Source organism: Dermacentor andersoni, chromosome 9, assembly GCF_023375885.2.
Source record: "Dermacentor andersoni chromosome 9, qqDerAnde1_hic_scaffold, whole genome shotgun sequence".
Taxonomy (NCBI): Eukaryota; Metazoa; Arthropoda; class Arachnida; order Ixodida; family Ixodidae; genus Dermacentor; species Dermacentor andersoni.
The window spans coordinates 94,441,347-94,456,485 of record NC_092822.1 but is presented as its reverse complement, the minus strand read 5'-3'; the positions used below and the strand labels follow the sequence as shown (position 1 = coordinate 94,456,485).

The 15,139-nt window shown below is 46.6% G+C and overlaps 1 protein-coding gene across 2 annotated transcripts in view; it reads left to right on the top strand.

Moving 5' to 3' along the window:
- Positions 1-15,139, top strand: part of LOC126528386 (UPAR/Ly6 domain-containing protein bou-like) — a 31,867-nt gene that overhangs the window by 8,991 nt on the left and 7,737 nt on the right. For both annotated transcript variants that reach the window (XR_011890048.1, XM_050176277.3), the window contains exon 2: positions 8,240-8,410. Coding sequence is in view for 1 of the 2 variants with exons in the window: in XM_050176277.3 (XP_050032234.2) it covers positions 8,240-8,410 (171 nt within the window). In the remaining variant the exon portion in view is untranslated. The remainder of the gene's footprint in view (positions 1-8,239; positions 8,411-15,139) is intronic.

Here is a 15,139-nt window from a genome sequence, read left to right as displayed (position 1 = left end):
GCTGGATAATCGCGTTATTTGGTTGCCATTCATAAATTCAATATGTTTTGTATGTATACTGTATACCTTAAGCTTCTTCAATAAATTCTCTATAGTTGCAGGTAGGCGCCTTGTCGATCGTGTGGTTCCACCATCTTCGTTCTTATCGTGAGGCCACAAATAATTAAGAGCCCATATAATAAATGTCAGTGGCTCGTCCCCTCGTATTATAGCGCTCACAAGCTCTCAACGCCTCTCTCATTATTCATTATCGAAGAGTGTCATCCCTTAAGATAAGACAATCCTGGCCCACAGACTAGACGCTGTCTATGCATCCTGCGCAACGAAATCTCTTACGCACTCTCCCAGAGACATGATATACCTCAATTATACGCTTTGTTGAGTGTTTTGTTGGTGTTTATGTATGTTGTGTATATGTCTGTGACGTGCTCGGCGCATATCGTTTTATTTTTCATCATTCTCATCCGGGGCGGCATCTTTGGCGTGCTGCCAAGCATACCTCCCCAAGATTCACTACAGAGCCCCCTCTCTCTCTAAAGCACCGCGAAGCACGCCTCATGCATTCCGGCCCGCATCCCCGGCCAATAGTAAGGGCCGATTTACGCTCGAGCCGCCCATCACCGCAAGCCGCACCGCACGCGTGCGGTCGCGCGAAAGATTGCACGTATCAAAGACTTGTGCACAAATTTCGCTTTACATTCTGTAAAGTATACACTGTGGACACAGTGTAAATGGTAATTTGTGCACAAGTGCTGGATACGTGCAATATTTCGCGCGACCGCAAGCGTGCGGTGCGGCTTTGCGGCGATGGGCGGCTCGAGCGTAAATCGGCCCTGTGGGAAGCGTCTCCACGTGTATGGAGACGGCGGGATGTAGAGCCCCGCATCCATCGCAAGAGCTATGTCCTGATTTTTCAAGCCTATCCTGCATCCTTCTGCTTGCGAAGGAATACCTTATCGTTAAGAGAAAGCTTTAGCTCGGGCCCAACTCCGACGCGGCCTATTCAAATACATGTAAAACGCAAGAACGTTTTTTTCTGGGATAACGCCTGGACCGATTTTAATTAAATTTGTTGCATTTAAGAGAGAAACCTAAATTTTAGTGACTGTTGGAAGCGGAATTTCGATTTATGGCTTGAGTTCTGTTAAAAATATTTTCAAAAATTCCAAAGTAGGAAAAGAACAAATAGAAACCCGAAGTTTACAAATGAATAGCTCTGCATCGAGAACAGATATCGCAGTTCTGTAAAAGACACCCATTAGATCGTTGAAAGCGGACAAATCCCATGTGTCATTTTATATTTTACGTGAATTTGTTACGTTGTGTACAAGCGTTCTGCAAAAGCTCTATTTTAATATTAATTTTTTTTCAGATTCATGTGTAACATATCAATTTTGTCCGCTTTAGATTTACCATTAGATGCAATTCACAGAATTGTGATATCATTTTTCGTTGTTGAGTTACAGAGTTGTAAACTTGATAGTTTCGTTTTCTGAACATAGTCGATTTTTGACACTTCTTAATAAAAAAGTTACGACCTAAATAAAAAATTCGAAACCAACAGCCACTAGATTTTAAGTTTTTCTTTTAAATGCAGCAAGCCTTGTCAAATTTGGCGCAGTGGTTGCCGAGAAAAACGAATTCTCCTTTTACATGTATTTAGATAGGAGCACCCGAGCTAAAGCTTCCTCTTAACAATCATTGCATTCTACCGGTAGGCCTACTGACATTGGGGAGAAACTTCATCATCATCATCCTCATCATCATCATCATCATCAGCCTGGTTACGCCCACTGCAGGGCAAAGGCCTCTCCCATACTTCTCCAACTACCCCGGTCATGTACTAATTGTGGCCATGTTGTCCCTGCAAACAGGGAGAAACTTGGACGTTAACAAAGAAGCTCGAGAACAAGGACCGCGCAAAGAGCAATAGAACGAAGAATGTTATGCGTAACGTTAAGAGACAGGAAAATAACGTTGTGGATCAGACATCAAACAGGGTATACCCGATATTCTAGCTGACATTAGCAGAAAACGAATGGAGCTGGGCAGGCCACACAATGTGTAGGACACGTTACCAGTGAACCATTAGGGTTACGGAATGAGTATCAAGGTAAGGGAAGCGCAGTCGAGGACGGCAGAAAATTTGGCGGGCTGATGAAATTGAGAAATTTGCGGGCGCATTAACTTGGGATCAGCTATAGCGCAAGACACCTGGGTAATTGGAGATAGCTATGAAATGCCTTCGTCCTGCATGCAAGGTAAATAGTGATAGGCGTATGATGATGATGACCTTGTCATCGCTTTCCGAATCTACGGAGATCTCCGTATACTTTTCCTGTCGTTACCACAATTTTTATTTCTTTCCCTCTCATGCGACAGTGACAGATTATTAGTCGCCTCGCTGCTGTAGCTGTCTGCGTCTGCAGGGACTTCACCTGAGACACTTCGCAAACATCAGCAGCTTTTTCTTCGGACACAGACAAACGCGCTAATGAGATCGCGGAATTGTAGCATATGCAGGCATAGTTCGTTCCATTGGTTCTGATAGGGGAAAAAGAGACGATAGGGCCACATCACAAACGAAGTGCCAGATACAAAGTTAGCCAAAGCAGCCAATAAGAAATTCGTCTAATCCCGTGCCTTTTGTTACAATAATGAAACATAAAAAAAATATTCATGCAGCTCCAACGCCCATGTTGGCATCTATGCGAAGCGAAGCCTAAGTGAAGCGGGTTATTAAATGATTTACAGCTAACGGAGAAGCGTACAATTTGGTGATGACAAGTGTGTGCACAGAAAAGTACGACACGTATCAAGAAATCCTGCAAGAAGCAGCGACCCTTGTTGAAACCTTCGCTCGCAGCAGTGGAATGAGCTGCGCTCCCGATAAATCAGAATTTATCAGGATACGAGGTCGAGGCCGTCAAACTCACGAGCCGGTGAACCTCTTTCTAGGAGACAGCCAGATAAAGGAGGTCCAGAAAATGCGAGTCCTCGGACTGTGGCTGCAAAGCAACAAACGAGTAGACCACACCATTAAAACCCTTAGGACTACGGTGAAACAGATCTCCCGTATGATCCGTAGAGTAACTTATCACCGAAAAGGTTTCAAGGAAACAGAGACGATCCGGCTCGTTCAGGCTTTTGTGCTAAGTCGTCTCACATATAGCCTCCCTTTCCAGGACCCCACGAAAACAGAACTAAAGGCCCTAGATGCGTTGATTAGAACGTCGTACAAAGCGGCTCTCGGCCTACCACAGGGAACCTCTACTGAACGCCTGCTGGCCCTCGGGATTCACAATAACTACGAGGAGCTACGGGCAGCGACGCTCATATCTCAACGGGAGCGGCTTAGCTTAACCTCCTCTGGCAGAAAATTACTTTGCCGCGTGGGTTACCCTACTCGTCCACGGTATGTGGGAGAAGAACTCGAATCTCTGCCCAGAGTCCTTCGTGAAAGGATCATAGTAGCCCCAATCCCTAAGAACATGAGTCCGGAATACCACCGGGGTCGTAGAAGTGCTCGAGCTCGAAAGTTAATGCAGCAATTCGTTGGAAACCCGGATACAGTCTACACAGATGTCGCTCGATGTGGTGCTTACAAATACGCCCTCGCAGTGGTAGGAGTGGCCGCAAATCAAGGGCTTGTGACTTGCGCCACGGCTAGAGTTGCATCTGCGAATACCGCAGAAGCTTCAGCCATCGCGCTAGCTATTAAAACTAAGGACGCTCTGGGATAATCGTCGATAACTCTTACAGATTCCCAAGTCGCATGTAGACTATTCCTCACCGGGAGGCTACCACACAGCACCACTCACCTATTAGGATCCAACCTAACGCAGAAACACATGATCATCTGGTGCCCGGGTCACGCAGGACTCGAGGGCAATGAGAGAGCGGACGGCGCAGTGCTTTTGTCAACCGAGCGGCCGACCACTCTGACGAAAACCCCTTTTTACCACGAGACATCCTTGAGCACCAGCGGCGCGAGCGAAGAAAGTACAGTCCACCACACCCTGACCTATCCAGGCAGGGCTCTTATGACTGGCGCCGAATACAGACGCACACATTTCCAAACCTTTCTTTGAAAAATGCCATTCACCGAACGCTGTACAGCGTTCGCTGTCCTTGGTGCGGAGGCCGGCCAACTCTCGCCCACATTACGTGGGACTGCCAAAACAGGCCACCCAAAATTAATACACCAAAAATAGCCGGCAAACTTTCCGGAAGGGAGCAGTGGAAGACTTGGCTCGATCGCCAGCGAGGATCGGGAGATGCAACTAGCGCTCCTCGACCAAACACGGCGGACCGCTCAAGCCAGTGGGGCCCTGGACTAGGGGCTCCACCCACTCGCTTTCTGCATTCCTTTCTTTTAAATAAACGTTTTGATATATATATATATATATATATATATATATATATATATATATATCAATCAACATTTAGGAATCCTGTGTCACAGTGGGACATACCCATTCTGCTATATTGTTGTATTACCCAAGTTGATGCGAAAGAGTTTGCATGTACGGAAAGATATAGCGCAAGCTGGACGGTCCCAAAGAATGCCACTCGTGTTAAGATATAACAGTCCCGACTAGAACACACCGGCCACGCCAAATTTATACCACGCCACATGGGCGTGCCAAGCTAACAAACTCAAAAACCGCGTCACGCACCCCCGAACGCACAACGACGAGTTTTTCTGTCCCGCTTGGACTACCGGGACCAGCCCGGCCGGGCCCGGTGAGCACGCCGGGCGGCTGTGGCTCCCTTTGCCTCAACTAACTTTACAGACAGTCACCTTTTCTACGTGCATGTATGCGCTACTGTGCGCATGAACCCGTGCCATTTGACCCAACAATTTCTTTTTCGTCGAACCAACGTCCAACCAACCAGCCAACCAACGAACCGACCGACCGACCGACCGACCGACCGACCGACCGACCGACCGACCGACCGACCGACCGACCGACCGACGTTTTCCTTGCCGAGTCCAACCATCGGCCAACTGCCAAAATAGCCGAAAGAGCCAAAGAAAGCTATTCGCTTTAATAGAAGGAGAATATTAAAAAGAGACTGCGACAATACGCTCGTCGCGAGGCAGCCGACAGATGACCGCCGTGACGCACCCGCGGGGGTTGTTGATCCGAGGCGCGTCGTTTGCTCGCAAACAACGGGGTCCGTTGTGGGAATCACCAAATTGTGATCGATCGCCTCCCTTGTGTCGTTACGGCAGTGCCCGGTATGAGGTCGATAAACACGGAATAATTGAACGAAGTTCGCTGATACCTTATAGAGGCCCCTCAGCGCAGAGGTCGGCGTCAACGCGAACTCCGCCTCTTTCACGTCACCATTATTGTTTCCCGCCCTCTGCGCGTAGCGACCGGCACGAAGTGTGTTATTATTTTTTTTTTCTGCCTTCTCGTGTGGGTCGTTCGCTGCGCTGCTTATACCGTTTGTCGTTAAATGACGCGAGCGCTGCAACTCGTGACGCGTGTCTTTGTGAGCATGCGCAATGCGTGTTTGTGCGTGCGCGCCGAGTATTTGTCTCGACTTTAGTTTTTTTTCTTGCTATCATCTCACCCCCCCCCCCCCCCCCCCTTTGTATTGCCTATTGGTAGGCACTAAATAAGCGTTATGTATGCATGTGTAGCCTCCGCTATGCTCATACACGCCTTAAAGAGGCACTAAAGGGAAACAATAACTTTGATGCAATAAAGTACTCATTCGGAACTCTGTTTTCTTTAATTTTGCGATGAGAAGGTTGTTCTGACAAGAGAAAATGAAGGTCAAATATCAGTTCTTTTTCTTTTTCTAATTTAGGCTTTTGCGCAGCAGTAAGTTCAAAATTAGCTGTTTAGTCATTTATATTGTAAGCTATATATATATATATATATATATAAACGAGAATAAAGGGGGTTAACCGAGGGGCCCGATTTTTATTAGTCATATCATAGGAAGCCAACAAACACTGACACCGAGGACAACATAGGGGAAATTACTTGTGCTTAATAAATGAACTAATGAAACGATAAGTTAATGGACATTAAAATGGATGAAAAAACATTCGCGTGCGATGCTCTACCAATATATATATATATATATATATATATATATATATATATATATATATATATATATATATATATATATATATATATATATATATATATATATATGAACGAGAAGAAAGAAACCCGAGAGGCCCAACTGTTATTAATCTCATCATAAGAAGCCAACAAACCGAGACACCAAGAACATAGGGGATATTGCTTGTACTTATTCACTGAATTTAAAAAAATCATAAATAAACGGAAATGAAGGTGTATGCGTAATGCGATGACGTGGGTTTGTATCCACTTTCATTTCCATTTATTTATCATTTCTATAATTAAATTATTAAGTACAAGCAATTTCATCTGTGTTGTCCTTGCTGTCTCTTTATTTGTTGGCTTCTTATGATATATATATATATATATATATCAAGAAAACTAGGAAGAACGTCTTTCGGTGTTTACAGTACGAAGAGAAATTATGTCTGGGCACCTCCAACGCGACCAGCGAAACGAAACGCGTGCGCATACACCGATATGCCGTAGGTTAAGAGCCCGTGTCGCAGGAAATCCGGCGTCTTGCGTCCGGCGAATTACAAAAGGCAAAAGACTATCGAAGCAAATTCCGAACCACGCACACCCAACGATTTCTCTACCACCAACATTGCTCACGTCTTGTCTTTCATTCTTTACGAAGTTATTCCTCGGAATTTTGAGAACGGCAGCCCACAAACAAATGTAACGGGGAAAAAAATACCGACAGCGCATGTCCTTTATGCTAGCTCTTCTCAGAATGAAATATTGAAAGTGCGAAACAATGACAGGAGATCGACCCACGCAAGAGGCCGCGTTTCTACTACAAAGCTCGCCTTCGTGCATAGCGTTCGCAGCCAGCGTTTCCCGGCAAACGTTACCGTTACATAAGCTGCAGTTGCCGGGAAGCTTGAGAAGCAGTAAGGGTCTTTGAACGTCATCGCGTTCCACTCTTATTAAAGGCGAAGCTCAAGCGTCCTCCAAATCTTTTGTTCTACTAAATGCGACCACCGACACAACCCTGTCTCACGTATTCACCTTGGAGAGTGAGCGGCTGACAGGCGAGAGCCGGAGCCAGTCTTGCAAGGACGCGTCACAAATGACCGCACCGAATCACGCCCCTTCGCACAGCACCGAGTGCTGTACAGACGGGCAGGGGGGGGGGGGGGGGTGAGATCACAACGCTCGCTATTGTGACACCGCCGCTGTACTGTAACAGGCCAGCGGCGGTGTGGCAGCCAGTATACACGCGTCGTGCAACGATTACGACGGCGCTTGTACGCTTTGCCCGCTTTCTCTCCGCCGCTTTTTTTGTTGCTCTCACGGGCGCCTCCGCCCAGCTTCACATGCCGCGCGGCCCCGCTGCGATGATTAATGGCGCGGACGGAAGGCAGAGAGATCGGGCCGGCGGCGCAGCCAAAGGGGTTGGCGGAAGATGTTCGATCCAGATATGGGTTAGTCTGCATACGCCTTGATGAACGAGCGGCTGTTCATTTGCATATCGATAGCGCCAGCCGTCTGTCGGGTAGGTCAGCCAGGTTGAACGGGTGAAACCGATGGGTGTTCGCTATACAAAACCAGCGTCTGCTGCTGGACACGAACGAGATAGCGGGTTCGATTCCAGTACGGCGGCGGCCGCATTGCCGCAGTGGAGGCGAAATGCGAAAACGCTCGTCTACTTGCTTTTCATCATCGGCTTATCTTTTTTATATTTTTTTTATCGACTGCCAGGGCGAAGGCCTCTCCCAGCAAACTCCAGTTACCACTGCACGCGGTGGCGTAGAGTAGAGGTATACAGAACGCCTGCTGTCAAGGCCCCGTGTTCAAGTTCTCGTCTCCACACCTTTGTCAGGCTGAAAGTGACGCCTGAATCCTAAGAGAAAATAAACTGCCGAGAGCCCATTGGGGGCTATATGCTAATGCAGGCGCAACCGAATTAAAGGCTCATTCAGCTTAAAGAAAAAGGGAAAAATGTGGAGAGATAAAGAGGGGGGGGGGAGAGAATAGAGAGATACATATTTTGCTAGCACAATTAATCTACTTATCTCTGCTTCCCTTTCGAGCAGAAATCTGCTTCTGTTTTGACTATGATCTCTGGCAACGCTGTCGGCGACCACTGCTGATCCCTTGCCGCCTCTTCTCCCGTGCAGCGTCGGCCATCAACTGCTACACGTGCAGCAGCGTGAACGGCACCAACCCGAACTGCCACGACCCGTTCCACCCGGCGCATGCGCGATACGTGATCGACTGCACCGTGCCCAAGGACGGTCACGTGGGACGATTCCCGGCCCACTTCTGCGTCAAGGTGGTCGGCACAACCAGTGAGTGGACAATATATATATATATATATATATATATATATATATATATATATATATGAGAGAGTTTCGCTGTTCGGAGCAGCTGAAAAACATTTTCTCCTTTGGGGAAGGACCACCGCCGAGTGAAGCAGGGAGGGCGACATATACAGAAGTCATGGGATCGCTTCTCGATTGCACGACGTTTTTATTTTTTCTTTACAAGTGCCTGCCGTCTTATAAAACTTCGCCCTGATTAAAAGAAAAGTTTTGTTAAGAGGAAGCTTTAGCTCGGGCCCAACTCCGACGCGGCCTATTCAAATAGATGTAAAACGCGAAAGCGTTTTTCTGAGATAACCCCTGGACCGAACTTAATGAAATTTGTTGCATTTCAAACAGAAACCTAAATTCTAATGACTGTTGTAAGCGGAATTTCTATATAGGGCCTGTATTTTGTTAAAAAGGTTCTCAGAAATTCAAGTTAGAAAAAGAAATAAAGCAGAATGTTTACAAATTAATAACTGCATCAAGAAAACCTATCACGGTTTTGTAAACGGGACCCATTACATCATTGAAAGCGGACAAATTCGATGTGTCAATTTATCATCATCATCATCATCATCATCATCATCAGCCTGATTACGCCCACTGCAGGGCAAAGGCCTCTCCCATACTCCTCCAACTACCCCGGTCATGTACTAATTGTGGCCATGTTGACCCTCCAAACTTCCTAATCTCATCTGCCCACCTAACTTTCTGTCGCCCCCTGCTACGCTTCCCTTCCCTCGGAATCCAGTCCGTAACCCTTAATGACCATCGGTTATCTTCCCTCCTCATTACATGTCCTGCCCATGCCCATTTCTTTTTCTTGATTTCAACTAAGATGTCATTAACGCGCGTTTGTTCCCTCACCCAATCTGCTCTTTTCTTATCCCTTAACGTTACACCTATCATTCTTCTTTCCATAGCTCGTTGCGTCGTCCTCAATTTAAGTAGAACCCTTTTCGTAAGCCTCCAGGTTTCTGCCCCGTACGTGAGTACTGGTAAGACACAGCTGTTATACACTTTTCTCTTGAGGGATAATGGCAACCTGCTGTTCATGATCTGCGAATGCCTGCCAAACGCACCCCAGCCCATTCTTATTCTTCTGATTATTTCACTCTCATGATCTGGATCAGCAGTCACTAACTGTCCTAAGTAGATGTATTCTCTTACCACTTCCAGTGCCTCGCTACCTATCGTAAACTGCTGTTCCCTTCCGAGACTGTTAAACATTACTTTAGTTTTCTGCAGATTCATTTTTAGTCCCACCCTTCTGCTCTGCCTCTCCAGATCAGTGAGCATGCATTGCAGTTGGTCCCCTGAGTTACTAAGTTTATATCTTACGTGAAATTGCTGCTTTGTGTACAAGGGTTCTGCAAAAGCTGTATTTTCATATTACAAATTTTTTTTTTTAGATTCATGTGTAACATATCAATTTTGTCCGCTTTAGATGTATTGTTAGATGTAATTCAGATAATTGTGATATCATTTTCCATTGAAGAGTTACAGAGTTGTAAACTTGATAGTTTCGTTTTCTGAACATTTTTATTTTTGCAAATTTTTAATAAAGGTTTACGACCTAAATCAGAAATTCGAAACCAGCAGTCACTAGATCGTAAGTTTTTCTTTTAAAATGCAACAAACCTTGCAAATTTGGTGCAGTGGTTGTCGAGAAAATCGAATTCTCCTTTTACATGTATTTAAATTTATATAGGAGCACCCGAGCTAAAGCTTCCTCTTAACGCCCTAAGAGTAATCTAAAGCAGACGAACTAATGCATTAGATTTGTCTTCATTAAGTGCTCTGATAGAAGTTGCTGACAGTAATGCAAGCTATAGCTAACTGAAAGCTAAGTTATACTCGATAACTGGGTGCCTCTTTTTATTCGATTTGCCAGCTGTTCTCGTAAAGGAAGGTTAAAGGCGTGAGTCAAGTGCCTCCATACGATCATTTCAGGGTTCTGCCGAAACGCAGCACATTTAATCTGGAACGATTCGGTTACTCTAGGAGAGCACATGCCTGCGTTTCACAGGTACTGTGAAGCGACTTCGCTTCATTGGTACGGTTTATTTCAAGCAGCTCTGCGCCAAGAAGAGGTAGCAGGTGATGCCGTTTACTCGCTGGAACTGCTCATCTACACAAAAAATGACGCAAGCTACGCAGCATACGAGATTCAGTCTACCAGGAGAGCAAAGGTCTGGCTGATAAGCCTTTCCTCACGGTGGGCCCCACTGTGTGCCCGGTATATATATGGTGCCCCAGCTAACGTCAGCCAAGATGTTCAACGAAACAAATTAAAAAGAAGACTCATTGCCTTTCCACTCTGTGAAGAAGGATGACCAGCGAAGCTGTGTATGTGGGCCGCTTAATGGCGAACTGCACCTCCGCCGCGAGTCAACCCGGCATTGCACTATCTCCGGGATCGGCCCACGTATGGAGAGTGCTTAACCCCTGCGTCACCTCCGTCGCGGGTAGACCCGGCATTGTACTGTCTTCGAGTTTTTTTTTTTTTTTTTCTACGCGCGGACACATAGTGGGGAAAGTAGCCCTTAACAGCTTCGCTGTAAAAGCGTGGTGCAAGATACGGCTTTAAGACCTACGGTGTAGGGTTAACCGATTAAATGTATCCCGCAAGACGATTATCTTCATCGATGTCTTCATCTCTCACTTTTGCCATTTTTGTTATTTCTTGTTTAACTGTACCAGTGTCACCAGTGTCATTAGGTTAGATTAGGTTTGTATCTTATTTAATTCTGCACTAAGTTCGATTTTATAACATATATTGATTATCTTTCCAAAGTCACTAGTGCCAACTATATTTAGTGTTTAACAAGTTAAAGATTATCCTTCGTCAAACGTTTGCACACTTGCGTTTCAATCTTCGTTCCACCTCTCAAATATTAAGATAGGGCCCTACAAAAGCAGGTACCTGTGTTTCAAACTTGCTGAAAGTGCCCGGCAATATTGTCGTGTAATCAATTAACCGTTGAAAAGCCCTGCATCGAAAGCTATTAATCGATTAGAGGCCAAAATGACGAATAGTTATTCGTTAATCGAAAAAAGAAATTGATGTTGCCAGAATACTGACCACTGAAAACCGTAGGTTTTATCATTGAATCTTGCGCCGTGCTTTTCAATTATTTTTTTTTTCATTGAACGGTTTGGCTCACATTAGCTGGGACACACGGTAGGTTTGGTGCAGGCGCGCGAAAACAGTGGGCATGGTGGAAATACATGCGACTAGAACGAGGAGATTGGAATTTTACGGGCGAAAAAGGTGCGTAACTTCACGCGTGCTCGCTCCATCACCGTTGCCAATTTATTCAACGCGTCACACTATACAGGGCTCTGCAGTCATCAACTTTTGGGAGCGTTCGCAGCTCGAATCTCGCAAACACACGCGCACGGGACGACAGCGCGCTAAGTGCGCGTCTCTTGCTGTGCATTTTCCTTCATCTCCCGCTACAATAATCGCACCTATGCTTATCTATGCTTATCACTTCCTCTGATTTGCGCTCGGCACATGGGACGTCGGCATCATATATAACGCACGTTGAGGCATTCACCCTTCTTATAAGTTACGACCAGCAAGATCGAGGTTAAGCCAATGCCCAGAGGGTGCGATTGGTCGAGCGCCGGCCTCGGAATCGAGGGAATCCAGTGATGGGTATGTTGCTAATCGCTGCAGCGGTGACGCTGTAGGTTTCAGGCGTGCTGAGCCCTCACCACCTATATACAGGTTATCCTGCAGAGTGAGTGAAGTGGGCTTTTCCCCACTAACCTTCCTGTTGTGGCGAAGCCGGCTTTCGCGACTTTCAGCGAGCTACGCACGCACACAGGGACATGCTTAGAGCGGGTGCCAAAACCGTTCTCGCAGACGCTGGTGCCGACGTAGGTGGCGCCAGCGAGCAAGGGGAAGGGCCGTTGAAGGAGGACATGCGCGCATTGCCGGATTGGCAGGAGCGAGGGTCGTGCAGTGTCGACTGCCTATCTCGCAGAAAAAATTCGTGCTCAACTAGCACGACGCAGCCCTTCCGTATCCTATTGTGGCGATTCCACCTGACGGCTTTACCATGTGTAGTAGACGAGCGAGCGTCCACAAGAACATTAGAGGAACTGTTGGACAAGTTGGTATCGAAGCTTCTTTAATATCGCGACGCGGGAGGTAGGACAAAGGTCAGCTAAGCTTCAAAGAGGCTGCTGAATTTAAATTAAAGCTTTATGTCCCGATCCGACAGGGTTTTATAGCGTTCACAGCAAGCGACTAAACAACAAAAAGAAAGTACAGGCAACGATCACCTGGTCGCGTCGAAGCAATTTAACAGCACAGTCCAAACGCGCGTCGACGTCTCGAAGGGAAACTGTAGTGATCAATCGACGACGCCTGCATGCAGCGGTATACCAGTGGAGTCGGCGGTATTGTGCGACGAGCGGAAAAACGGGAAGCGGGACCTCAACGTCACCAAGAAAGGTTTGATAGCCACTGCTCTCTCCTCGCGCTCCAAGTCTGCGCAGCTATTGATTTAAACCTGGCGAGAATCGGCGTATATATGACGTTTTACGGCAATGCCACACTACAGGGGCCTTATAAAGTAAAACTATTCCAATATTCTGGCGTCAAATTTACCTAACCACCGACGCAAGCATCCGGCGGTGACCTATACCGTTACTTGAAAAGCCCTATCAAATATATAGAATGTCACTTTTTTTGTTTCTAGGCGAATAGCATTGCCTACATTGAGCGGTTTTTTTTTTTAATCTGCTCGGATGACAAGAGTACGCTCGAGTGGAGAATTTCGATGGGGCCCAGGCTCCACAGTGAAAATAGAAAAGCGGATGACGATGGTGGTGCCGGCGTCTGCGGTTGGTCCGCTTCCCTTTACTTAGCTTGCGGTGGCTGGTCGAAAATTACGGCGGCGTGCAACCGAAGGTTAAAAATGTAACTAAAACGATTCACGAGCAAAGTATAGTTGGAAGAGCGATGCGCATAAGCGCCGAGAGGTCTCGATAACGTTATACTGCCACGCAAATTGTTTTATTTTACGGAAATAAATCCATACTCCCTGGCAGCTCCGAGTAGCCTGCCAGAGCGATTGGCGGGCAGCCGTCCTCTATTCCTTTGGGAACGGGGCAGTCTCCGGCTATTCAGAAAAATAAGTTCAGTTTTGTTCGGCATATTAATGTGTCTTTAACGCTTACACGTCACTGTGACGCGGGAGGTTTCGCGACGTCGCGTGGCAGACAGGCGAAGTGGGCGCAGCCCGAAAACGTCTTACCGATAGAAATAGGTCAAACGACGCCTTTTTCGCTAATGGAGAAAAAGGCGTCGAATGACGAATTATTTTTCTTGCTTTCGATCTAATTATGCATAATCAGTGTGCAATATCAGATGGGGCGTTTTCGCGTTTCTCGTGACGCCGCGTGACAGACAGGCACAGTGGGTGTGGCCCGCAAACTTTTTGACCAATCGTCGAGAGCCGATTGCAGAATTGGAAAAGAAAAAATTGGGATAGCCTTGTGTTAGGGGGCCCCAAATCACCGAATCAAAGCAGTACTTTGCTCGGCCTACAGGTTTCCCATTAACTTTAGCTAAGCTGTTCAACGACAAAAAAAAAAAAAAAAAAAAAATGCTAAGAAGACACGGTACAGATACAATTATAAGGCGTACGGTATTTGGTCGTCGGCGTTCCGTCAAGTGAACACCGTAGGTCTTACAATCGTGTCTTTAGTTTTGAGTTAGATGGGACACCCTATAGGCTATATGTATACCTGCGAGGCATGGTGGGAACGCCAAGTGCTGAAGGATTCTTCTGCCACGGATCGTACAATCAGCCTCCCAGCATCTTTCAAACCACGATGAGACATCGCTTGACGGAACAGTTGCTACGAATTAGGTCATATTCAGACGTCTGAAGTACATTCTCAAGTAGAAACGACATCTTGATGAAAACTGCATGATGTCGGAAACGGAGGGTCCGTTATTTCTGCACGAGGGTACCACACCCTGAAACAAGTACTATATTAATTTTATCACGCGTCATTACTGAACGGTGCCGCCATGGCGCTGACTCGACAGTACTTACGGCCCTTTAAATCTGTCACGCGATTCTTACGCATCTGCAAATGCTGAGCGGTGTCCGAGCCGTTTAGTAACGCACACCGAGTATGTATACCGCTGTGGCAGCATTACGTGGCTACCACGCACCAACGTACCCACGTGGTCACGGCGGTCGTGATTATAGGATTCTGTGATGTGCAACCATTCAGAATTTCTGATCGAGTGAAAAGTCCAGGTCACATTCACTTGCACTGGGCCCCTCCGTGGAGTGTCCACTTGGCATCCGGTTGACACTTCCATTTGTTTTCTGTGTAATAATGTTATGTTCTGTGCGCTGCCCGCCTTTTAAAGGTGACACAGCTGCTCTGCCAAAGTGGGCTGAAGTCGGGTTTGCAAAGGAATCATACGCGCTATTAGGAATGGTAAAGCAACACGAAAGACATGAGACGAAAACTTCAGACACGCACAGGTGCGCTTACGTCTGACTTAGGTCCTTTCCTCCATGTCTTTCGCACTGATTTACTATTACTAAGGCCGAACCAACTAGCCCAAGTATCTATACTGAAATGCCATTCTGGACCGTTCAGGACATCGCCAAGTTCCGCCATCTTCGTCTTTTTCCTGATTGGTTCACTAAAGCCCCACCAATGCCC